Here is a 25,290-nt window from a genome sequence, read left to right on the forward strand (position 1 = left end):
CCCAGCTCCGTGAGCCTGTACTTTGTTAAGACTAGTGTAGAATTGTTATTAACCAAGTATTACTGAGCATCTACTATGTGCCAGGAACATAGGCCTTGGGAATACAGTCTCTGCCCTCAGGTGGCTAACAAACTAGTTGGGAAGGTAGATAAATGGACATATAATTATTATTCAGCTTGATGAGTATAATAATAGAGATTTGGTTGTTAAAGCTCGCTAGAAGATTTTTCATCCTCTAGAAAGAACAAGATAAAGTTCTAGACCTCACAATTGTTTTGTAATCAGAGGTCATTTTACCCAGTTAAAGTCCTGTGCTTTTGTGTGCTTCCGAGTCACTAGACCAGCAGGTGGGAGCTCATCAGAGATGACACTAACTGGTGTAATCAGAATCCTACTGACCAGTGCTCCCTCCCCCTCTCTATGTAATGCAGAGTTTTTGGCTGCTTTGGGAGCTTACGCCTCATTTAGAACTCATCTTGACAATGAAAGCCTACAAAGCTGGCAGAATATTAGAGTCACTATTACCTAAAATTTTCATAGTTAGCAGTAGTGAGTCATAATGGGCAAGGGAAAAAAAAAAACCAAAAAAACCCTCTGTAGGTACTTAAGCAAATCCCACCTCCATCCTCTTACACTGCTTTTATATATATATATATATATATATATATATATATATATATATATATATATATATATATATATATATATTTCCCTCAAATCCGTGTTCAAGCTTGTACAGCAAGGCCTAGCATTTGATATGTTTATCAGTTGATTTATTCATTCCTCAATTCAGCAGGCATTTGTTGAGTACCTGCTCTGTGGATGACGCTGTGCTAGGCACTGGCTGGGATGTCAAACCTGAATTAAATACCGCCCCCCCCCCCACAGTGGTGAACGGCTAGGATGCAGGAGAACTGTGTGTTCTCTAACAGGGTGGACAGATGGGGTGGGTAAACTTCCCCAGGCCAAAGGAGCTTGGGAACAGAAGCACAGAGCAAGGTATTCGGGTAGAGTGGGCATAACATCAAGCTCAGTTTTACTAGGTATTGTTTTCTAATGTGAAAGGCCATGGTTACATCTCTGAGTTCTGGAGTAGACGATACACTGCTGCTAACAAGAAACAGTTAAATCATAAACCCAGTGCTGTGTTCTAAAGGAAGGCTCCAGATCCAGCTTTTTATGGCAACCCCCGAACCATATGCCTTCAGGAAGCATGGCTTGCAGTACAAAATTAATCTAAGCAACAGTTGCTGTTTTAAAAAGAAAAAATACGTTTTAAAGTCAGTCTATCTATCTATCTATCTATCTATCTATCTATCTATCTATCTATCTAATCATCTACCCATCTAACTGATTGTAAGAATGACATAAGAACCTACGGATCTAGAGATTCAGATTTTACAAATTTATAACAATAGTTTCTATTATATTTACTGCTACACACACATGCACACACACACAAACTGGGATAAAAGCAACAAAAATACAACTCTTTCCTTGATATTTTACCTTTCAAAATAATGTATTTCATTAACATACAGTTTGATTATTGAAGCGATTCTTGCCAAGTCCCCAAAATTTAAGGGCTCCCTTTGCCAGATTCTACTTATGGGTTGGCAGAAATGCTATTCAGGCTTTTGGGATACAAAATGAAAGGAAAATAAATTAGGTCCCTTCAAGTTAAATAACTAAAAAGCATTTCAGAAAACATTTTTTCCTGGAGTCTGTTTTCCTTTGTCCAGGCTTAATTCTGTTTATATGGCTAAAATGACAAGGGGAATTAGAGAGAGGGAGAAAAAAAACCATAATTACCTGAGTTAGAGCTTAGCTAGGAGTTACTGCCCTCGCTGATTTTGCTCACAAGAGAATTCATTGAAGCCTTGGCCATAAATCTTAACAAGAAAGTTTGAAAAATCAATATTTAATTAATTTTTAGGAGCTGAATTTTACTGAGTCCTTACTCCTAGCTGTTTTCAAAAGCTAATGTCTATAAATGAGATGGTTAATAAATGGTTAAAATGGAAAAACTTCTGTGTTCTATTTTTGAGCTAGGAGAGGAAAGGGGAACATTAGCAGAGATTGAATGGAAAAGAATGTTTTTCCAATAGGGATATCTGTGCAAGACGAAGTCTGTGGAAGAAGAAGAAATGCTTAAAGTGTTAACTTTAATAGAATAAAACTCCACTCCTCAAGGTTTAGTGGAGGAGCAGCTGAACCTCAAAGCCGTGAATCTTTTTTTTTTTTAACATCTTTATTGGAGTATAATTGCTTTATAATGGTGTGTTAGTTTCTGCTTTATAACAAAGTGAATCAGTTATACATATACATATGTTCCCATATCTCTTCCCTCTTGCGTCTCCCTCCCTCCCACCCTCCCTATCCCACCCCTCTAGGTGGTCACAAAGCACCAAGCTGGTCTCCCTGTGCTATGCGGCTGCTTCCCACTAGCTATCTATTTTATATTTGATAGTGTATATATGTCCATGCCACTCTCTCACTTTGTCACAGCTTACCCTTCCCCCTCCCCATATCCTCAAGTCCATTCTCTAGTAGGTCTGCATCTTTATTCCCGTCTCGCCCCTAGGTTCTTCATGACCTTTTTTTTTCTGTATATATATTCTATATTCCATATATATGTGTTAGCATACTGTATTTGTTTTTCTCTTTCTGACTTACTTCACTCTGTATGACAGACTCTAGGTCCATCCGCCTCACTACAAATACTCAATTTCGTTTCTTTTTATGGCTGAGTAATATTCCATTGTATATATGGGCCACATCTTCTTTATCCATTCATCTGTTGATGGACACTTAGGTTGCTTCCATGTCCTGGCTATTGTAAATAGAGCTGCAATGAACGTTTTGGTACATGACTCTTTTTGAATTATGGTTTTCTCAGGGTATATGCCCAGTAGTGGTATTGCTGGGTTGTATGGTAGTTCTATTTTTAATTTTTTAAGGAACCTCCATACTGTTCTCCATAGTGGCTGTATCAATTTACATTCCCACCAACAGTGCAAGAGTGTTCCCTTTTCTCCACACCCTCTCCAGCATTTATTGTTTCTAGATTTTTTGATGATGGCCATTCTGACCGGTGTGAGATGATATCTCATTGTAGTTTTGATTTGCATTTCTCTAATGATTAATGATGTTGAGCATTCTTTCATGTGTTTGTTGGCAATCTGTATATCTTCTTTGGAGAAATGTCTGTTTAGGTCTTCTGCCCATTTTTGGATTGGGTTGTTTGTTTTTTTGATATTGAGCTGCATGAGCTGCTTGTAAATTTTGGAGATTAATCCTTTGTCAGTTGCTTCATTTGCAAATATTTTCTCCCATTCTGAGGGTTGTCTTTTCGTCTTGTTTATGGTTTCCTTTGCTGTGCAAAAGCTTTTAAGTTTCATTAGGTCCCATTTGTTTATTTTTGGGTTTTTTTCCATTTCTCTAGGAGGTGGGTCAAAAAGGATCTTGCTGTGATTTATGTCATACAATGTTCTGCCTATGTTTTCCTCTAAGAGTTTGATAGTGTCTGGCCTTACATTTAGGTCTTTAATCCATTTTGAGTTTATTTTTGTGTATGGTGTTAGGGAGTGTTCTAATTTCATACTTTTACATGTAGCTGTCCAGTTTTCCCAGCACCACTTATTGAAGAGGCTGTCTTTTCTCCACTGTATATTCTTGCCTCCTTTATCAAAGATAAGGTGACCATATGTGTGTGGGTTTATCTCTGGGCTTTCTATCCTGTTCCATTGATCTATATTTCTGTTTTTGTGCCAGTACCATACTGTCTTGATGACTGTAGCTTTGTAGTATAGTCTGAAATCAGGGAGCCTGATTCCCCCAGCTCCATTTTTCGTTCTCAAGATTGCTTTGGCTATTTGGGGTCTTTTGTGTTTCCATACAAATTGTGAAATTTTTTGTTCTAGTTCTGTGAAAAATGCCAGTGGTAGTTTGATAGGGATTGCATTAAATCTGTAGATTGCTTTGGGTAGTAGAGTCGTTTTCACAATGTTGATTCTTCCAATCCAAGAACATGGTATATCTCTCCATCTATTTGTATCATCTTTAATTTCTTTCATCAGTGTCTTATAATTTTCTGCATACAGGTCTTTTGTCTCCTTAGGTAGGTTTATTCCTAGATATTTTATTCTTTTTGTTGCAATGGTAAATGGGAGTGTTTTCTTAATTTCACTTTCAGATTTTTCATCATTAGTGTATAGGAATGCCAGGGATTTCTGTGCATTAATTTTGTATCCTGCTACTTTACCAAATTCATTGATTAGCTCTAGTAGTTTTCTGGTAGCATCTGTAAAATTCTCTATGTATAGTATCATGTCATCTGCAAACAGTGACAGCTTTACTTCTTCTTTTCCAATTTGGATTCCTTTTATTTCTTTGTCTTCTCTGATTGCTGTGGCTAAAACTTCCAAAACTATGTTGAATAATAGTGGTGAGAATGAGCAGCCTTGTCTTGTTCCTGATCTTAGTGGAAATGGTTTCAGTTTTTCACCATTGAGGACGATGTTGGCTGTGGGTTTGTCATATATGGCCTTCATTATGTTGAGGAAAGTTCCCTCTATGCCTACTTTGTGGAGGGTTTTTTATCATAAATGGGTGTTGAATTTTGTCGAAAGCTTTCTCTGCAGTGATTGAGATGATCATATGGTTTTTATGCTTCAATTCGTTAATATGGTGTATCACATTGATTGATTTGCGTATATTGAAGAATCCTTGCATTCCTGGAATAAACCCCACTTGATCATGGTGTATGATCCTTTTAACGTGCTGTTGGATTCTGTTTGCTAGTATTTTGTTGAGGATTTTTGCATCTATGTTCATCAGGGATATTGGCCTGTCGTTTTCTTTCTTTGTGACATCTTTGTCTGGTTTTGGTATCAGGGTGATGGTGGCCTCGTAGAATGAGTTTGGGAGTGTCCTCCCTCTGCTGTATTTTGGAAGAGTTTGAGAAGGATAGGTGTAAGCTCTTCTCTAAATGTTTGATAGAATTTGCCTATGAAGCCATCTGGTCCTGGGCTTTTGATTGTAGGAAGATTTTTAATCACAGTTTCAATTTCAGTGCTTGTGATTGGTCTGTTCACATTTTCTATTTCTTCCTGGTTCAGTCTTGGCAGGTTGTGCATTTCTAAGATTTTGTCCATTTCTTCCAGGTTGTCCAATTTATTGACGTATAGTTGCTTGTAGTAATCTTTCATGATCCTTTGTATTTCTGCAGTGTCGTTACTTCTCCTTTTTCATTTCTAATTCTATTGATTTGAGTCTTCTCCCTTTTTTTCTTGATGAGTCTGGCTAATGGTTTATCAATTTTGTTTATCTTCTCAAAGAACCAGCTTTTAGTTTTATTGATCTTTGCTATCGTTTCGTCATTTCTTTTTCATTTATTTCTGATATCTTTCCTTTTGGTAACTTTGGGGTTTTTTTGTTCTTCTTTCTCTAATTGCTTTAGGTGCAAGGTTAGGTTGTTTCTTTGAGATGTTTCCTGTTTCTTAAGGTAGGATTGTATTGCTATAAACTTCCCTCTTAGAACTGCTTTTGCTGCATCCCATAGGTTTTTGGTTGTCGTTTCTCCATTGTCATTTGTTTCTAGGTATTTTTTGATTTCCTCTTTGATTTCTTCCGTGATCACTTGGTTATTAAGTAGTGTATTGTTTAGCCTCCATGTGTTTGTATTTTTTACAGATCTTTTCCTGTAATTGATATCTAGTCTCATAGCGTTGTGGTCAGAAAAGATACTTGATACGATTTCAATTTTCTTAAATTTACCAAGGCTTGGTTTGTGACCCCAGATATGATCTATCCTGGAGAATGTTCCATGAGCGCTTGAGAAGAATGTGTATTCTGCTGTTTTTGGATGGAAAGTCCTATAAATATCAATTAAGTCCATCTTGTTTAATGTATCATTTAGAGCTTGTGTTTCCTTATTTATTTTCATTTTGGATGATCTGTCCATTGCTGAAAGTGGGGTGTTAAAGTCCCCTACTATGATTGTGTTACTGTCTATTTCTCCTTTTATGGCTGTTAGTATTTGCCTTATGTATTGAGGTGCTCCTATGTTGGGTGCATAAATATTTACAATTGTTATATCTTCTTCTTGGATCGATCCCTTGATCATTATGTACTGTCCTTCTTTGTTTCTTGTAATAGTCTTTATTTTAAAGTCTATTTTGTCTGATATGAGAATTGCTACTCCAGCTTTCTTTTGATTTCCATTTGCATGGAATATCTTTTTCCATCCCCTCACTTTCAGTCTGTATGTGTCCCTAGGTCTGAAGTGGGTCTCTTGTAGATAGCATATATACAGGTCTTGTTTTTGTATCCATTCAGCCAGTCTGTGTCTTTTGGTGGGAGCATTTAATCCATTTACATTTAAGGTAATTATCGATATGTATGTTCCTATTCCCATTTTCTTGATTGTTTGGGGTTTGTTATTGTAGGTCTTTTCCTTCTCTTGTGTTTCCTGCCTAGAGAAGTTCCTTTAGCACTTGTTGTAAAGCTGGTTTGTTGGTGCTGAACTCTCTCAGCTTTTGCTTGTCTGTAAAGGTTTTTATTTCTCCATCAAATCTGAATGAGATCCTTGCTGGGTAGAGTAATCTTGGTTGTAGGTTTTTCTCCTTCATCACTTTAAATATGTCCTGCCGCTCCCTTCTGGCTTGCAGAGTTTCTGGTGAAACATCAGCTGTTAACCTTATGGGGATTTCCCTTGTGTGTTATTTGTTGTTTTCCCCTTGCTGCTTTTAATATGTTTTCTTTGTATTTAATTTTTGATAGTTTGAATAATACGTGTCTTGGCATGTTTCTCCTTGGATTTATCCTGTATGGGACTCTCTGTGCTTCCAGGACTTGATTAACTATTTCCTTTCCCATATTAGGGAAGTTTTCAACTATAATCTCTTCAAATATTTTCTCAGTCCCTTTCTTTTTCTCTTCTTCTTCTGGGACCCCTATAATTCGAATGTTGGTGCGTTTAATGTTGTCCCAGAGGTCTCTGAGACTGTCCTAAGTTCTTTTCATTCTTTTTTCTTTATTCTGCTCTGCAGTAGTTATTTCCACTATTTTCTCTTCCAGGTCACTTATCCATTCTTCTGCCTCAGTTATTCTGCTATTGATCTCTTCTAGAGAATTTTTAATTTCATTTATTGTGTTGTTCATCATTGTTTGTTTGCTCTTTAGTTCTTCTAGGTCCTTGTTAAACGTTTCTTGTATTTTCTCTATTCTATTTCCAAGATTTTGGATCATCTTTACTATCATTATTCTGAATTTTTCAGGTAGACTGCCTATTTCCTCTTCATTTATTAGGTCTGGTGGGTTTTTACCTTGCTCCTTCACCTGCTGTGTGTTTTTTTTTCTTCTCATTTTGCTTAACTTACTGTGTTTGGGGTTTCCTTTTCGCAGGCTGCAGGTTCGTGGTTCCCGTTGTTTTTGGTATCTGTCCCCAGTGGCTGAGGTTGGTTCAGTGGGTTGTGTAGGCTTCCTGGTGGAGGGGACTAGTGCCTGTGTTCTGGTGGATGAGGTTGGATCTTGTCTTTCTGGTGGGCAGGTCTACGTCTGGTGGTGTGTTTTAGGGTGTCTGTGGCCTTATTATGATTTTAGGCAGCCTCTCTGCTAATGGATGGGGCTGTGTTCCTGTCTTGCTAGTTGTTTGGCATAGGGTGTCCAGCACTGGAGGTTGCTGGTCGTTGAGTGAAGCTGGGTCTTGGCACTGAGATGGAGATCTCTGGGAGATTTTCACCATTTGATATTACGTGGAGCTGGGAGGTCTCTTGTGGACCAGTGTCCTGAAGTTGGCTCTCCCACCTCAGAGGCACAGCACTGACTCCTGGCTGGAGCACCAATAGCCTTTCATCCACACGGCTCAGAATAAAAGGGAGAGAAAATAGAAAGAAAGAAAGAGGATAAAATAAAATAAAGTAAAATAAAATAAAATAAAGTTATTAAAATAAAAAATAATTATTAAGAAAAAAGTTTTTTTAAGTAAAAAAAAATCCAAAGAAAGGATGGACAGAACTGTAGGACAAATGGTGAAAGCAAAGCTATGCAGACAAAATCACACACAGAAGCATACACATACACACTCACAAAAAAGGAAAAATATATAAATATCATTGCTCCCAAAGTCCAGCTTCTCAATTTGGGATGATTTGTTGTCTATTCAGGTATTCCACAGATGCAGGGTACATCAAGTTGATTGTGGAGCTTTAATCCGCTGTTCCTGAGCCTGCTGGGAGAAATTTCCCTTTCTCTTCTTTGTTCCCACAGCTCCTGGGGTTCAGCTTTGGATTTGGCCCCGCCTCTGCGTGTAGGTCGCCTGAGGGCGTCTGTTCTTTGCTCAGACCGGACGGGGTTAAAGGAGCAGCTGCTTCGGGGGCTCTTGCTCACTCAGGCCGTGGGGAGGGAGGGGTACGGATGCAGTGCGAGCCTGCAGCGGCAGAGGCCGGTGTGACGTTGCACCAGCCTGAGGCGCGCCGTGCGTTCTCCCGGGGAAGTTGTCCCTGGATCACGGGACCCTGGCAGTGGCGGGCTGCACAGGCTCCCAGGAGGGGAGGTGTGGATAGTGACCTGTGCTGCACACAGGCTTCTTGGTGGTGGCAGCAGCAGCCTTAGCGTCTCATGCCCGTCTCTGGGGTCCGTGCTGATAGCCACGGCTCGCGCCCGTCTCTGGAGCTGCTTTAAACGGTGCTCTGAATCCCCTCTCCTCGCGCACCAGGAAACAAAGAGGCCAGAAATAGTCTCTTGCCTGTTCGGCAGTTCCAGACTTTTTCCCGGACTCCCTCCCGGCCAGCTGTGGCGCACTAGCCCCTTCAGGCTGTGTTCAAGCAGCCAACCCCAGTCCTCTCCCTGGGATCCGCCCTCCAAAGCCCGAGCCTCAGCTCCCAGCCCCCGCCCGCCCCGGCGGGTGAGCAGAGAAGCCTCTCGGGCTGGTGAGTGGTGGTCAGCACCGATCCTCTGTGCGGGAATCCCTCCGCTTTGCCCTCCACACCCCTGTTGCTGCGCTCTTCTGCGTGGCTCCGAAGTTTCCCCCCTCCACCACCTGCAGTCTCCACCCGCGAAGGGGCTTCCTAGTGTGTGGAAACCTTTCCTCCACAGCTCCGTCCCACTGGTGCAGGTCCCATCCATGTTCTTTTGTCTCTGTTTTGTCTTTTTCCTTTTGCCCTACCCAGGTACGTGGGGGAGTTTCTTGCCTTTTGGGAGGTCTGAGGTCTTCTGCCAGCGTTCAGTATGTGTTCTGTAGGAGTAGTTCCACATGTAGATGTATTTCTGATGTATTTGTGGGGAGGAAGGTGATCTCTGTGTCTTACTCTTCCGTCATCTTGAAGCTCCTCTCCAGCCCTGAATCTTGACCATTAATACTTGCTGGACTCTTGGGGGCCTCTGGCTAATTGTAGGGGCTGCCTCTCTGGCCCTTTGTTAGGGGTGAGGTTGGAGAGGCTGCTGTTTTCAGTTGAAAGCTCTGGCCCAGGTGTAGCCTCTTCCCTTAATTTCCTAAGGCACAGGTGAGGCCAGGCTGGAACATTTCAGTGGGACTTTACAAAAGGCTGCCAGGAAACTCACAGGACCACCTGCGTAACAGTCACCTGGGGGAGCTTATTAAAATGCATGTTCACATGCATCGGCCTCAAAGATTCTGATTTTATAGAATGGAGTGGGACTCAAGAATTTGCATTTTTAAGTACTCCCGCATCCATCAGAAAGGTGGGCCACATCTTGAGAAACACAATGGGAGAGGCTAGAGTTAGGTTTAAATGGTGTTGGGAGGGTACTATGAACAAGTACCTGTGAATGTCCATCTCCTGATCTGTCTTCTGGGGGCTCTTAGGGAGAGTACATACAAAGAAACAATAGCAAAACATCATACCATTTTAATAAATAAATCATCATACCACTTTAATAAAAATACCCCCAGGAAGCTGCCCTAGAACAAAAGGTTCAGGCTTAGGAGATCCAGGCACGTCTTTGGGGCCCACCAAACTGCCCAGGCTTAACTAACTGCCTGCAGGAGCCAGGGCGTGGAACCAAGTTCCAGTGAAGGTTGAAGGCATCATAATCTACGTACTAGTGAAAACCAGCCAGATGAACATTGAGCTTTGACTAATTAGATTAGCAGCTTCTCCTTTGGGTGGGTGGGTGAGTGGAAGCAAGAAGTGCGCAGGCAGAGGCATAATTTCCATTTATTTGTGGGAGAATCGTAGGAAATGAATTATACAAATTAACATGTTGATGGATCCAGTTAATAAGTGTGTTCTGTACTAGTTGCTTGAGAGAAGATTCAATTCCATTTTCCATTATCATTTTTTTCTTTAAACCGTGGTTGTGGATAGAGAAGTATTGAGAGAAAGATACTGGATTGAAGATATTGACAGAAATTAATCAATAGTGAATCTGAGAAAGAAATGGAAAATTTTATTCAGGCCAAACTGAGGATTATAACCTGGGAGATAACCAGCTCTGAGGACTATTCTGAGGAGGTTAGGGGGGAGGTTAGTAGATATTTGATTTTGACGAAGGGGTCCGTTCAATCAAGCATGCATCTTGGTAGAAAGTTACTATTAATAGCAAGGAACAGGTATCTTAGTTAATAGTTTTAGTGCCTTTCTAAGTATGGGCAGATGCAAGAAACAGGATTCATACATTTTCCCCTGAAAGTATCTAACTATCTGAAGGCCTATTCTGCCAGTTTTTCCAGAGCACAGAATGTCTCATCCTGATTTTTGCCCTGAATTCCTTTCAGGGTGTATTGTAGGTCAGTGACTGCAGTGGCTAATGAGATTCTTGTAGAACTAGGTGGTGGGCAACATTCTTTATTCTACAATCCCCTCCCTTTTGGTCTTAATTTTGACCAAGGTTTGGGAGGCATTTCATGATCAATTTGTCTCACAGCACTAGGAATGCTCATTCCCAGCTCAGTCAAGGATTTCATTGATAGGCTACTTAATGTGCTATTACTGGACTTGGCCCTGTTAACTATAGTCAAAAGCCTCTGGACCATCTGTCTTTCTAGTCTGTTATGGTCTAGAAAATGCTTGCTCTTGTTGCTTCTCATATCCAGAGTTACACTGTTACAATCTTTGATCTTATATATTTTGGTCAATTGTTTCAAGTCATCTAATCATCATTAATTTATTGAAGACTCCATCACACATATGGTAGTACTACAAGAAACAATTATCTTGCAAAATAGGCAGACTACAAGTAATATAGCTAGTAACATTAATAAGGTCCTAAGTAAGTATTTAAGCTAAGAATTTCCATTAGTTGAGGCCCAGTATCTCCCCAGGTCATCTGACCCAGTCTGTTCTGCACCAGTCTCTATCTTTAAGGGGAAAGATGTATTGGCATTGTACATAAAGTTCACCAAAGATGTCTGCACATACAAGGCAAGTGGTGGGTTATAAAATTTCATGTTTAAATTTTTCTTGCCTTAAAATGTGAGTTTTTATTTCATCAAAAGAAAAGAACAGTTAACTATTTAGGATTTCACTTTTTAAGCTTTCCTATAAAATGTCCAGATTCTAGCAGAAGGCTCTCTCTCAGTCACTGATAGATAGTGCTAGGATGATTTTGCCAGGCCAGCCCTAGATTACAGCAAGAATAAGGGAGATGCTGGCTCCACGTAATATGCTCTTTTCAGATTAACATTTTGGAAAATCAGTTAAATAAAAGGATTGGGCAAGTCTAGAGTACCTTCTTAAGAAGAAAATTGTCCTGTTATGTTTTCCAATGCATTAAAGCAATGAACCTCAAAACCTCCTTTGCATCTGGAGTGGTCTGTTGTCTGTGATGTGACAGCAAGAGCTGCTGCATGATTCATGGAGCATCATGATGACTATGAGAGTTTTGAGGGATTAGGCGGAAATACTGTTGCTCAGTAAGATAAATACCTTGGCCACAGAACTTGTTTTCTTTGGTTCCAACAGCCTCAGTTGTGCACACTGTGCCAGCCTCAAACACAAGTCAGAATTCCTCACTAAGTATGTTTACTTAATGTGCATTTGAAATTAGAGACTGGCTTCCTTCCACTTTACTTAGATACATGTTCCTTTTGGTTTCCTTATCTAATTTTGATGGATGAGTTAAGAGAGGTGCTTTGGCTAGCTCTGGAAAACCTCCTTCCTGGCTGGGGCTCTTGCCCTTTCCCCCCAGGAGGAATTTCAATGGACCAGTGTATCACAGAGGGTACTGTCTTGTTAGTAGGGACTATGCATTAGTCTCACTTGACCCCAAGCTGTTTACCTTGGTTAACACATGCTTGGTCGGACCATGGTGGCCCGACCTTATCTGCCTGAGATAAAGAGTAGATAATCTTGTATCCTTCGAAGATCTATACTCTTGGTCATATCTCACAACTTCTAATAGGAATGCTGTGGGTAACAGGCCTCTGTGGTTTGGGAGCACTGTTCTCCATGCCTGGAATGCCCTTCTTGGTCTCAGCCTCTTAGTCAACTTCTGTTCCTCCTCCAAGACTAACACACCTCTGCAGAGCTTTCCTGACTTTTCCTCCCTGCCTTCCTTGCTCCTGATTTGTTCTCCCCTGTATACTCTGTGCACAAGGCTATAGCAGTTCTTAACTTCCCTTCAAACCTGCCTCTAGTCTCCATGAGGTTACTTATAATCTAGTATTTGGAATTCCTCCAAACATTTTACAGCAGTCTTGTGATTCCCTGGGGAGGGGAGTAGTTAGCAGTGGAGAAGGACATAACTCTCCCGTTACGGTTTTCAGGGACTGGGAAAGCAGTTAAGTCTCTACCTACCATCTATCACCCAGTGCTTTAAATTATTCACATTGATTTCCAATCCTTACAGATTGCGTGTGATCACGTGAGCACAGACAGCCTGGCTACTGACTCCAGCCCTTCAAAAAAGCCCTGGTCTGTCTGTCTTGATGACAGGTTTGGCTTAGCTCATCAAATTCGCAACAAGCAGTGCCGCCTCTATTCTTTAGGGTAAGTACATTTTACAGCAGAAAACAAAAAATGTTCCTGCAGGCAGCCAAGGCTTTTTCAGCAACACAAATTATGAATGGTTGCAGGGTATACGGGTGCTATGCTTCTTCTCCTGCCATCATTTCAGACTCATCTGTCTGTTATGTAACTGTGGGCACTTGCAGAGCACCAGTGGCCAGGGCCACTGTGTCTCCCATTCTGTTGGTAGTAAGTTGACAACTTCCATTTTCAGCATGATGATGATCCTCTTGGTGAAGCCAATGATTCTCAGCTAGAATTAGAGCATTCTTATTAGAAACAGAAAAGTATTAAGAATGCACCTAGAAAAAAAAAGAACAGTGAGTATATTAGAAATTTTATACTAAGTTATGATGAGTGACCCAAGACAAATGGCCACTGTTGGATTTTTATGTTTTATGTTTATTTTATGTTTAATGCCAATGGTAAATCTGTGTGTACTTTTACACTGAAAAAAGAAAGAAGAGGGAACTCCTATGAAAATAATGAGATTTTGTCAAAACTGTGGGAAATATTGATATTCAGTTATTCAGGCTGAAAATGACCTAAATGTACGCGTAGATATAGAGAGCTTTTTGTAAAAGGGTGAATATAAAATAATGAGATTATATAAAAAATACACGAAATGCATCAGTATTCATATAAACAGTCCTGAGAATTTGCAAATTATATATGTCTCAAAAAAAAGGCAGGAGAGGGTTATTTTTGTTTGGAATACCCTGTTGCATCGACTCTAGAAGCTGTGTGGTTAGGTTCTTAGGCAAGATCCCTGGAGTCCTTTACAAAATACTGGGGACCCTCACAAGTGTCCTCTGCTTGTTCCTCACCGATAGGCTTCATCTCCTCTATGATTTACATTCAGGCTCATGAGTGACAACTGCCACCCAGAATCCTAGATGATAAGGGTTCAGAGCTGACCTTTGGGTGCTGTGGAGACCCACCAAAAGGTGCTAACGCATAGAGGATCACGACCGATGTCAAACTTCACCAAACAAGGATTCTTAGAGTCATTGTGGATTAAAACAAAAGCAAAAACAACAAGTTTGAAATAAGTTTCAGGATAATGGAGACATTCTTCTATGGGTTAAATGAAGAGCCATGGTATATATCAGTGGAGCGTGGTACACAGTAGCACTAAATATATATTTGCTACATAAAGATTGCTTGAGGTAAGAAGACTAAAGAGGGAAGCTGGTTCTGCTGTGATTTAAACTAGGAGCCTGAAGATTAGGAAATGAGTTGCTCAGCCAGTTGATTAGAACAGAGCTCTTTTTTCTGGGAGCCTACCAGCTATGATGCAAGATTGGATAAAGAATGGGAACTTGTGACAGTCGAGTTTATTTTATATCATATTAACAATGTATGAAAGTAGGTCATAAAAATAATTGCATAGTACTACATGCAAACTAGAGATCTCAGCTTAGTCCTATTTTCTTGCTCCAAACTGCCTTTATGTTTTGGTTAATATTTTACACCCCGGAATAATTTCATTTAAAGCATACAACTGTGTAAAACAAAACTGCAAAAGCTTTTTTGGGGGAAATTCTTCACGTTCCTTTTTGCTTTCCTTATACTTCAGAGCCATTAGATGAAGTGGTTCTGCTGTGAGATTTCAGATTATTACATGTAAAAAAGGGAGTTTCTTATTTTCATTTAAATGTTCACTATTCAAAATCAACTTTGTAAAGAGCAGATAGGAGCAGTTGAATCCCACTGGGAAAAGAAATGAATAGATTTTAAGTGCCAACATTTGATTTAAAACCTAACAATGCTTAATTGAAAACTGGAAATTAAAGAAAATATTTCTTATGTCTTAAAAAAGGATGCTTTGGATTGTGGATGTTTATGTTGATTGTCCTGTTAGTCAGGATTCGCCTGAGAATCTTCTCAGGTGAATTGCTTGCTTCAGGGGCAGGTAAATAGCCAACTGACAACACCTCAATTGATGCTGAGGGAAGAAGTGGTGGTCCTGAGGTGCAAGCATTTAGGCATGTTGGGATAGCTGTGAGATAGGTGGGGAGGGCAGGTGGCAGGTGGGTCACGGGGCGCCCACATCCAGGCAGTATGTGCTACAAACCTCAGGGCTGTGGCAGCCATTCCTATCCTGAGCATAATGAATGAAACTGCAACGGCGGGTAGGGGGGTGGTGGCGTTCTGGGGGTGAGAGGAAGAAGGGATCTGAGGACGTACTGATCAGAAAGCAGAGGCTGAATGCCCTCCTTCTGATCCATGTCCTACCTTTCTTCCACTCCCAAGAACTGAAGCAGCCATCACCTCTACCTTCTCTCTGATGTCTGAAATTTCTTTACTAAGAATCAAAGCTTTTTATTCTGCAGTTAATGTAAAAGACATTTTTCTAGGACAGTATACTCTGAGTAAAGTTCAGTTGAAAATTTAAAGAAGATCCTTCTTAGTTTTGAAAAGGGGAAGAATAGACCAATTAAGATAGGGGAAGGCACTGAAAAGGAAGGTTATGTTACGCAGAAGGGGAAAGAGATGTGACGAGAGGCTGCAGGTTCACATGATAATATTGTCTACTGCACGACTTCAGATGGGGCCTGCCCTGAAAGTCTTCTTGTGTGTGAGGTGGAGGGGTGATGGTGGAGAGATGGGGTGGGGATGAGGGTGGTAGCTGAAGTGAATTGGGAAAATCACCTTTTTATCCTTCATGTCAAAGATTATATTTCAGGGGTAGGAGTGGGAATAGAAGAGAAAACTTGAGAAGGGATAATACATAGGTAAATCTTTTTCATCTCTCCTTTAGTTCTCTGACATGTTAATACCATTTGGTTTGAAGACAGATTTTCAATGTGAGACAGAAGAAAATTTGATACATGATACGTGGTTAGGCAACAAGAGCCAATATCTTAGGCAGAAAATCTGGGACTTCTGGTTGCCCTGAGCATTTCAAGAGGAATGAATGAGCTCCAGAGCCAAAATTTTTATCTTTTAATAGTTTAATTAGCACGGCAGGAGCTCATATTCTATATGAATGAGGAATCAGAAAATCAGGGACTCAAGGACCCTTTTTAGACAATTTTTTTCCTAGTCACTGTCCCCATGAAATTTTAGTACTATAGATACACCGTATATCTGTTTATGTAACATATGTATTATCTATGCTTTAGACATAAAAACAAGAAGATTTTTTTTGGCCCTCAAGAATCAATTTTTGCCCCCTTAGGTGTGATATCATGCCTGTTAAGAATATATTTTAGATGAAGTCTTGTCATTTTATGCAATATTATTTAATAAAAATTAATAATTATAAAATATTTTAATCCAGTATTCAATGTCATTTATGCTTTGGAAAACCTATTTCTCCTTCTCTAGTAGTTGGCAGTTTACAGATCTAGATAATTATTTGGCCAGATTCTCTGGTTCCTGTTGGGATGAGGAATGGATGACTGAAACTTCTCCTGGGAAAAACACTAATTGTCTTACTTCTTCCAACCTTTCTGTCTTCAGTGATGAGAGTTAAAAACTTTCCCTGTATCTGCTCTGATTTTATTTTTTTATTTTTTTAAACAGCTTTAAATTGAGATATAATTCACATAACACACAATTCATCCATTTAAAGGGTACAATTCAATGGTTTCTAGTCACCACAGTCAATTTTAGAACATTATCATCACTGCAAGAAAGAAGGCCTGTAGCCAGTAACACTGACTCTCAATTCCTTCCAACCCTCTTTCAGCTCTTTGTCTCCCAGTCCTAGGCAACCACTAATCTACTTTCTGTCTCTATAGATTCACCTATTCTGGACATTTCAGATAAATGAAAGCATACAATATGTGGTGTTTTGACTAGCTTTTTCACTTAGCATAGTGCTTTCAAGGTTCATCCATGTTGTAATATGTATCAGTACTTCATTCCTTTTTACTGCCAAATAATATTCCATTGTATGGATATACCACATTTTATTTATTCATTCATCAGCCAATAGACATTTGGGTTGTTTCCACTTTTTTGGCTACTATGAATAATACTACTATGAACAGTCATGTATGAGTTTTTGTGTGGACATATGTTTTCATTTCTCTTGGTTATATACCATTTTATGTTCCCACCAGCAATGTATGAGGGTTTTAATTTCTCCACATTGTCATCAACACTTACTATTATTGGTCTTTTTGACTGTAGCCATCCTAGTAGATGTGAAATGGTATCTCACTATAGTTTTATTTTGTTTCTCCCTACTGGCTAACGATCTTGAGCATCTCTTCATGTGTTTATACTCTGAGCTTTTGCTTCTTAGGGAACATAAAGGATAGTCACCTTAATACTCTTAGAAATATTTTAAAAGAATAACCAAGGACTTGAAACAGTGCCACATCCATCCCTTCTACTCTTCAGTAACACTGAAGGGGATGCAATTGCCAGCACTGTAGCTAGTTCAAGGGACACTTTTATACAACATGGGAAAGACATTTCCTCTCTCAAGAACCTTTACTTATCTGCTGCATAATCATTATAGTGATTAGGCATGGTGCCCCCTAGAATTGTTTAGTGCACATCCCACACACCCACACTTAGGGATCCTAGTTGTTGCTCTCTGAGACATCAGGAGAGGAGGGCAAAAATGGTTACTCTGTTATTCTACTACCTTTGGCTGTTTAGTCCTGTAATCTGCCCCCTTCCTGTTTCTTCAACACATCCCTCAGATTTGATGGCCCTTCTGTACTGAAGAGTTTTTGTGATCTCAAACCTCTCCATTAACATATACAGCATAATATTTATAAGCATGAGTTATATAATTTATCTCTCCGCCATATAGAAGGATAGGTTACAGTCTTCATGAAGGCTTATACCTTTGAATATATGTATTAACAGCTTAACTATTTCAAAAATGGGTTATAGTAGAAATTGCTAATTGTCCCCCAATATTCATTCTTCCATTCTTCTTTGGTAACAGAACTCCTGAGTTTAGCAGGGCACATGGCCACCTTGCCAAAGATTGCATATTCTAGCCTTCCTTGCAGCTACAAGTGGCCATATGACTAGCTTTGAGCAATGTGATATGAGTGCAAGTGATGTGTGCAATTTCTAGGCCATGCCCCTAGGAAGAAAGGATGTGACCTTCACCTCCCCTTATACTTTTCTTGATGGCTGGAATGCAGTTGTGATGGCAGGAACTGGAACAACTGTCTTAGACCTTGAGGTAAAAGCCATATGATCATGATCTATATCTATATATGTATATATATAGATATAGATAGATAATTTCTATAAAGTAAACTTTTCTACAGCGAATTCTCTTTCCAGCTAAATAAGAGCAGAAAATAGTTTCCTTATAGACTAAATACATTTTTGCTATAAAAAATAATTTTCTTTTACTTAGTTTATTGTAGTTATTTGTTCAAAAATCTTTCTTTACTACTTCTGAGTTTCTTCAGATCAAGGATCATGTTTAATTTATCTGTCTGTCTCCAGTGTCTAGGGTACTGCCTTGAACATATAAAGTGCTCTGTAAATATTTATTAATAAACATGAATAAGTCAGTGAAATGTAGCCCATTCCATGCTGTGTTGGATATTGTACTGTATATTCTGGGAATTCCAGACCCTACCTAATAGTTTTCTTTTACTTAGTGCAGCATTTTGTGGGTTTGTCTGTCATCATTCATCTATCTTCTCAGCACTATGGATACAGAAATAAGCCAGATTGACACAGCCCTTTACTTTATGGAGCTTTACTATCTAGTAGCTGTCAATTTTGTAGATCCCTAAGTTCACAAATATTCCTTCCATGATTCTGTGTCCTGCCCTTACTTGCAGTGAGGTAGAGTGTAAAGAGCACATGCTTTGGAACTACCTGGATTGGATTTGAGTCCTGATTTTACCCCTTTGGGCCACTTTTTGCAACACTTATGTATATTAAATTTGTTCTTCCTCTTGCTTTTTACACCTACTCCAAACTTGACTAATTTAAACTAAGTGTGAAGAAGTAGCAATACAGTTTTGAATAAATGAAAGTAAGAATTACAGACCTTGATTAAATAAATGTAGTTTATTACTTTCCAATACAGTACATAGTATATATTTAGATTAAACGGATTTTGTTTAGTAAAAGCATAACAAAAAATTTACAAATTTCAATAGTTTCGTGTTATTTAATGTATCATACAAAATAGTTCCTCTTCATCTAATGATTAACTTATATATGTGTATGTGTACTTATGATATTTCTAATAGAGAATCCTTGTACATGTGTAGAAAATCTCTGGAAGGATACACAAAAAATTGCTAACTGATTATCTCTGGAAATTGATGGCTAAAATTCTCGTGGTAGGAAACTTTTACTTTTCGTTTTATATACTTATATACAACTTTAACTTTTTCTAAGTGTGTCTGTTATTTTTTTAATTGTAAGAAACTAGTTTAAATTGAAAACATATCAATACATAATATAGTGCCTTACTAAAAAAAACTAGTTACACAGCTGTTATGTGGTTAATTCTTAAAAATTTCTGAGGGCTTGATTAAAATACATACATGTTTTACAGTGGAAAGTGTTTTCTTGAAATTATATTCAGAAAATTCATGGAGAAATCATTCACATTTTTTACATAGAAAATTTATATAGAAATTATATTTAATGAGTATTTGACTACTATTTGACTAGTATTTGACTAGTGTTTTGTTCTCTTAGTAAAGCTACAAAACTGCCATTTTTCCGTTGGGTTCCACGTTTCCATGATAACACAGGTTTGCTCATCTAAATTTCAAAAAATTCTTTTTTTTGGCCACGTCACGTGGCTTGCGAGATCTTAGTTCCCCGACCAGGGATCGAACCCAGGCCCTTGCAGTGAAAGCGTGGAGTCCTGACTGTTAGACTGCCAGGGAATTCCCTAAATTTCAACAAATTCAATTAAGTGAAAAATCTCTTGGGACAGGTGAGTTCTATAACATTCTGATCTATAAAGAAATAAATCTGCCTACTAAAAAATGCTTTGCAGCGTCTACTGCAACTCTTAGATATACATTTAATGCCAGGTTTATCAGTTAGCTGTTGCTATGTAACAAGTCACTCTAAAACTCAGTAGCTTAAAACCATTATTTATTATTGCTTACATGTCTGCAGATCAGCTGAGCTTCAGTTGATCCACGTCAGGCTCAGCTAAGAGACTTTACTTCAGGCTGAGGTGGCTAAGGGCAGCTCTGTGTTTCATAGAAGGCCAGTGGATTGTCTGGGACACCTCTGCTCCTCATGTCTTTTAGTTTCCTGAGACCAGCAGGCTATCCAGGGTATGTTATTGTCACAATAATGGTACAAAAGAGTGAACCATTGTTCATTCTTGAAGTGCTTGAAGCCTAGGATCAGGACTGGCATCATGTCCCTTTTTTCCAAAAAGCAAGTCACATAGCCAAGCCAAAAAATCAAGGGACAGGAAAGGACACTCCACCCGTGATGAGCATGGCAGTAGTGTGGGTGAAGGGGTGAAGAGTTAGGGCCAGCAAGTCAATCTGCAACACCAGATTAGATAATGAACAAATTGGGGGAAAGCTTGGATAGAGATTACAATGGTCTGAGCTGTGTGGGTTCAATAGGAGGTTGAAAATAGGAAACAGGATCTCTTGGGTAGAAGGAATGGGAATGTTTGTGAGAAGAGTGCTGAATCTTTTTCTAGCCAAAAGTGTCAAGAGAATTATAGCTGAAGAATAGCAGAGGGCTAACATGACATGGGTCCAGTGAGATTAAAAGAATGTAGTGGGAGTGAAGGGAGAGAACAAGGCAAACAGAATATTAAGAATGTTTAGGTGGAAGATCTCTGTACTGAAGACTTATTTTAGTTAACTAAATTGTTACCCAATAAGCTTGTATATTTCCAAATTATAAAATAGTCTGTAATAGTAGAGTCTAAGAGGATGAAGCATTTCTGCCCTGGGTTCAGGTTTGGCCAATGCATTATAGATACTCTGGGATTTTGGTATCTTTAAGCACATCTAATTATAGTATTTGGGGCAGAAAAGTCATAATCACCATTTTTTAAAAAAAAATCATCTTCTCGGTTAATTTCATGTTTTTTTCATTCAAAATGATGCATTAATCAAAGTTATGAATCTTACATCACCAAGTAAGGAATATTTATTAGTAAATTAAAAATTTGTAACTATATGAATATTCCACAATATGTGTTACCTAACTGGGTACTTAAGTACAATTAATTCATGATTTCTACCCCCTGCTGATGTGAATTTAGGTGATATACCTCTTGCTTCTTGAGTACTAGATCCAGTAGAACCACATACGTCTGCCTTTTTTCTTTAACTGTACTATTTAAAATGTACTCTGTTCTTAAGAAAACAGCTGTTGTCTTTAAGTCAAACTGCATGCACAGCACCATGGCCATGCACCTCTCCCTAAGGGAACTGGTGCTCGGACTTATATCTTTGACATATTCTGAGAAAATCTCTTAAGATGACTAGATAGTCTTCTTTGTTTCATTGCTACTATAGTTTATATCTTTTTTTAAAAAATCAATTTGATGTGCTTCTACATGTTTGAACATGTGATCCTCTGGTCTGCATTTAGCACATAATTTCTCTCCTTTCTTTTATCCAGAAGCTTTTAGCTTTAATGCTTTTTGTGAAGGAAGGTTTATGGAATGTGTACAACCAGCCATGTGTTAAAACAGGAGAAGGCTTGATATGACTAAGAAAATTGACCTTGGCACTGTCATTTTTGTCAATACAACACTTTTGCTCCATATATTTTCTTGTTGTTGATTTTCATCCTCTTTCTTTACAGGCTGGGAAGTGATGATACCCATTTTGAGGTCGGCATGGCCAATGATGGATGTGAAGTGCATCGTTTTGATCCTACTGTTAAATCAGCTCACGTTCTGGAGAGTGAGCGTTTTTGGTATCACCGCTTGTCCGTCGACTGGCGGGACTCCCATCCAGCTGTTGCTGCCCAAAAACCATATAGCAACACCAGAAAACTGAGAACCATTTTGAATGAATTTGGGCATCACAAGGTCAGATTTTTCATTTGATTTCATAGTTAAAGTGAACAAACTCATAAGCTTTTTTTTTTTTTTTAATGCAAACCAAGGATTGGATAGTTGAAGGTCCAGTTTTAACCTTACTAATCACTTATCATTATTTATAGAGTCAGCTCTGTAGATATAACGTTTTGGCAAGGATAGAGATTTTAAATTGATTTCAGGATTTTAGTTGCTGTTGAGTAGTGTTAAGGTTTTGACCAAGACTTGCCAAAGAGAATAAGAAACTTACTCTGGTGTGGGCTCAAGAGTACCATTTCCATTTGGGAATTGATTTTAAATTTCCAGACAGAGCAAACTACTTATGTCAGCTTCAAATACAAAAAGTAATCAGAACCAGGTTTGTGTTTGATAAGAGATTGCTTGTGTATCATGTTTCTCACTGTTGTAACAATGATTTTGAGTCTCCAGTCTCTTAAAGGTCAGAAAATACATGTAGCTTTGATTAAAATGTACTTTGTAAAATTGAATGGACATTATGTGTATTACAACTGATATAATTATGTCAAAAGACGTCAAATCTCTACAAATATTTTATTGTGAATGGATAGCAAAAGGAAACTCAATCTTTGAACTGCGTTTTTTGAAAGCAATTTTTAGCTGTGACTAATTGCATTCTGTAGGTAGATACTAGAGAAATTCTCCTGAGTGTAGTTGTCTTGCCTTTGATTACCAGCTCTTCTTGGGCTTGGCCTATCTTGGTCTATTATTCCCAGCCAGAGATGGCATGTAATTTAGGACATGCCAGAATGGGTGTTCCTGAGATACAGTGTACACGGAACTCAATTTTAAATCTGAGTTGGCTGCTTGATCTTTAATAAAAAGACTTTTCCTCTGCATTGTTCTTTTTGCTCCCCCTCCACCTCCTTCCCTTCCTCCTCCTCTTCTTCTTCCTCTTAAAAAAAAAATCCAAAAACAGAAAAAGTTCCTTTAATTGGACAACAGGAACTTCTTCAAGAACAACTTCAAAGAATTTGGTGTTCTTTTAACATGTGTTTTGAATTTTGTATTTGTATTTGTATTTTGATTTGCCATTGAGAGTAACTAGCATTTAATAGTTAGGAGCCTTAATGAAACACATACAGGGGTTTTTGTGTAAAATCTTTGAACAGAACCCAAGGAAGTGAGAGCATTTTTCAGAATATTATTTTGTTTTTGCTGCTTGTTACCTTCATAGACATGTTTTTTGCAGCCGAAAATTACAGGCTTGACCCTTTTAGCATGTCAACACTAGGTTATTCAAAGAGCTAACTACTGATTCTTTGTGTTCATTTAGGAGTCTTGCTGCTCCCCCTTAATGCTCTTTACATCCTGGCCCTCCACCCCCATTCTTCAAAGAAAAGACTGAGTAGAGAAAAGAGGTGAAACAAAAAGCCATTTTGCTTTTTTTGGATAATATTTTAGCCAAAGATTTGGAAAATGTGAGGATAAAATTGACTTCGAAAAATGATCTGTGGATATAATTTATCTGTGCCACATTTCATATGAAAAACGCGTTTTCGGATAACCAGGTAGGCACCTGGATTGTGCTTGTTTAATTAACTCCATGGGAGCTGCAGTGGGCAAACCTTTACGCTGTAGCTGAAGCATGATGCCTTTTACAACACTGCTCCTGAGACAGCAGAAATATTTATAGTGATACTTAAAAAGGATAAATGTTTTAAAGGATTTTTCATATTCTTAGGGCTATATTATTTTATTGAAAACACTAATAATGACACTTAAAATGATTAAGATGGTAATTTTATGTTATGTGTTTTTTACCACGATAAAAAAAAAAAATGGAGGAAAAAAACCCCATAAATAATGAAATGATCTGGCTCAGAATTGCCGGGTATGTATTTGTCGCTTAAAAAAGAGTCCCTTGCTGAAAAGTGAAAAGATACTGGTATTCTTTCATAGAGATTTTTTGGGTGAATGCGTTAAAACAAAAACAACAAAATCTAAAGCCATGGGTGAGTGATTGCTTCCATTAGGAACATGCTTCTAGAAGCTACGTGGTGCCAGATAAAAGGAAACCTCACTTCTGGCCTGCAGCAGGCAAGGTCTGTTTTCATTTTTCTGCATGTGTACAGACCCTGGTAAATACGACGTAGCTCTGGCAGGGAAAACAAATAGGAAAAACACACTAAAAAAGGTCAGTGCATTTGCCTTGCCTCCTTCACTTATTTTTCCTGCAAGTGACTATAGAAACCAAAGGGGTTTTGTTGTTTTGTTTTCACTTCATGACTTTAAAATATTTCACATAGTTTTGCGATGTTTTCCATTTTAAGGAGTTATTTTTCTTCTTCTCTTTAGCCATACGTACATTCCAGCAGCTCAGGCAAAAACGTAGGCAAAAATGAAAGGCAGAATTTTGAGATGGTGACAGTAAAATGCATGTGGCTTTCCTACTGCTTTTAAAACTCTTCGGTAATTTAAACTTCAAACCGTAGATCAGAAAACCTTTCTAAAGCGTCAAGTGAGAGCAGCTGTATCAGCAAAAGTGTGTGCATGAGAAGCCCAGTCTGTCAGGGAATAATATCACCTGGATCCAGCACTATTTGGAATGATTAACTGTCTTCTCTTGGCTGAAGTGCTTGTTGCTGTAACTATGCATAAGAATTTTTCCAGAACATGACTAGAAATATCGAATCTGAGATTTCTGCTCATATTAATCATAATGGGTGCTTTCTTCTGAAGACTTTATTACACAGAGTATCCTAAATGATCCAGGCTGGTTAATGAGAATTATTATTTTCAGTCATAACCATGCTGAAGATAATATGAATAACAGGACTGCATTAGAGCTTACCTCTGTAAGCTCATTACTCTAGGTTTGAGGCATGGGTGCTCTTGTTGGTTTTTGACATTGGGCAAGTCATTTAACCTTTCTGGCGCTCAGTTTGACTGTCAGTAAAATGAGGATAATGATACCACCTAAATGGATTGTTTCTGAGAATTGGATCAGAGAACACAGTGTGAAAGCCTCCAGCAGAGTGCCTGGCATCAGTTTGTCATTTGATAGTAAATTCAAAGAATTTTTATTAACAGTTTCAGTAAGTTTTTACTAAATTTTATAGAAATGTTTTCTTTTTTCTCTTTGTTTCCAGGGAAAATATATCAGCAATTTCTTTGGAAATTGCTAACTGCATCTAATTCTAGTCAAGAGTTTTTTTTGTTTTTTTTTTTTGAATTTTGGTAGGAACTTTATAAATTTATTTATTTATTTATTTTTGCTGTGTTGGGTCTTCGTTTCTGTGTGAGGGCTTTCTCTAGTTGTGGCGAGCGGGGGCCACTCTTCATCGCGGTGGACGGGCCTCTCACTATCAC

At 38.7% G+C, this 25,290-nt stretch overlaps 1 protein-coding gene across 3 annotated transcripts in view; it reads left to right on the forward strand.

The window, feature by feature from the left end:
- Positions 1 to 25,290, forward strand: part of METTL24 (methyltransferase like 24) — a 165,564-nt gene that overhangs the window by 36,085 nt on the left and 104,189 nt on the right. For all 3 annotated transcript variants that reach the window (XM_057527893.1, XM_057527894.1, XM_007190683.2), the window contains exons 3-4: positions 12,814 to 12,953; positions 21,723 to 21,951. In XM_057527893.1, coding sequence (XP_057383876.1) covers positions 12,814 to 12,953; positions 21,723 to 21,951 — 369 coding nt within the window. The remainder of the gene's footprint in view (positions 1 to 12,813; positions 12,954 to 21,722; positions 21,952 to 25,290) is intronic.

This window comes from Balaenoptera acutorostrata, chromosome 14, assembly GCF_949987535.1.
Source record: "Balaenoptera acutorostrata chromosome 14, mBalAcu1.1, whole genome shotgun sequence".
NCBI lineage: Eukaryota > Metazoa > Chordata > Mammalia > Artiodactyla > Balaenopteridae > Balaenoptera > Balaenoptera acutorostrata.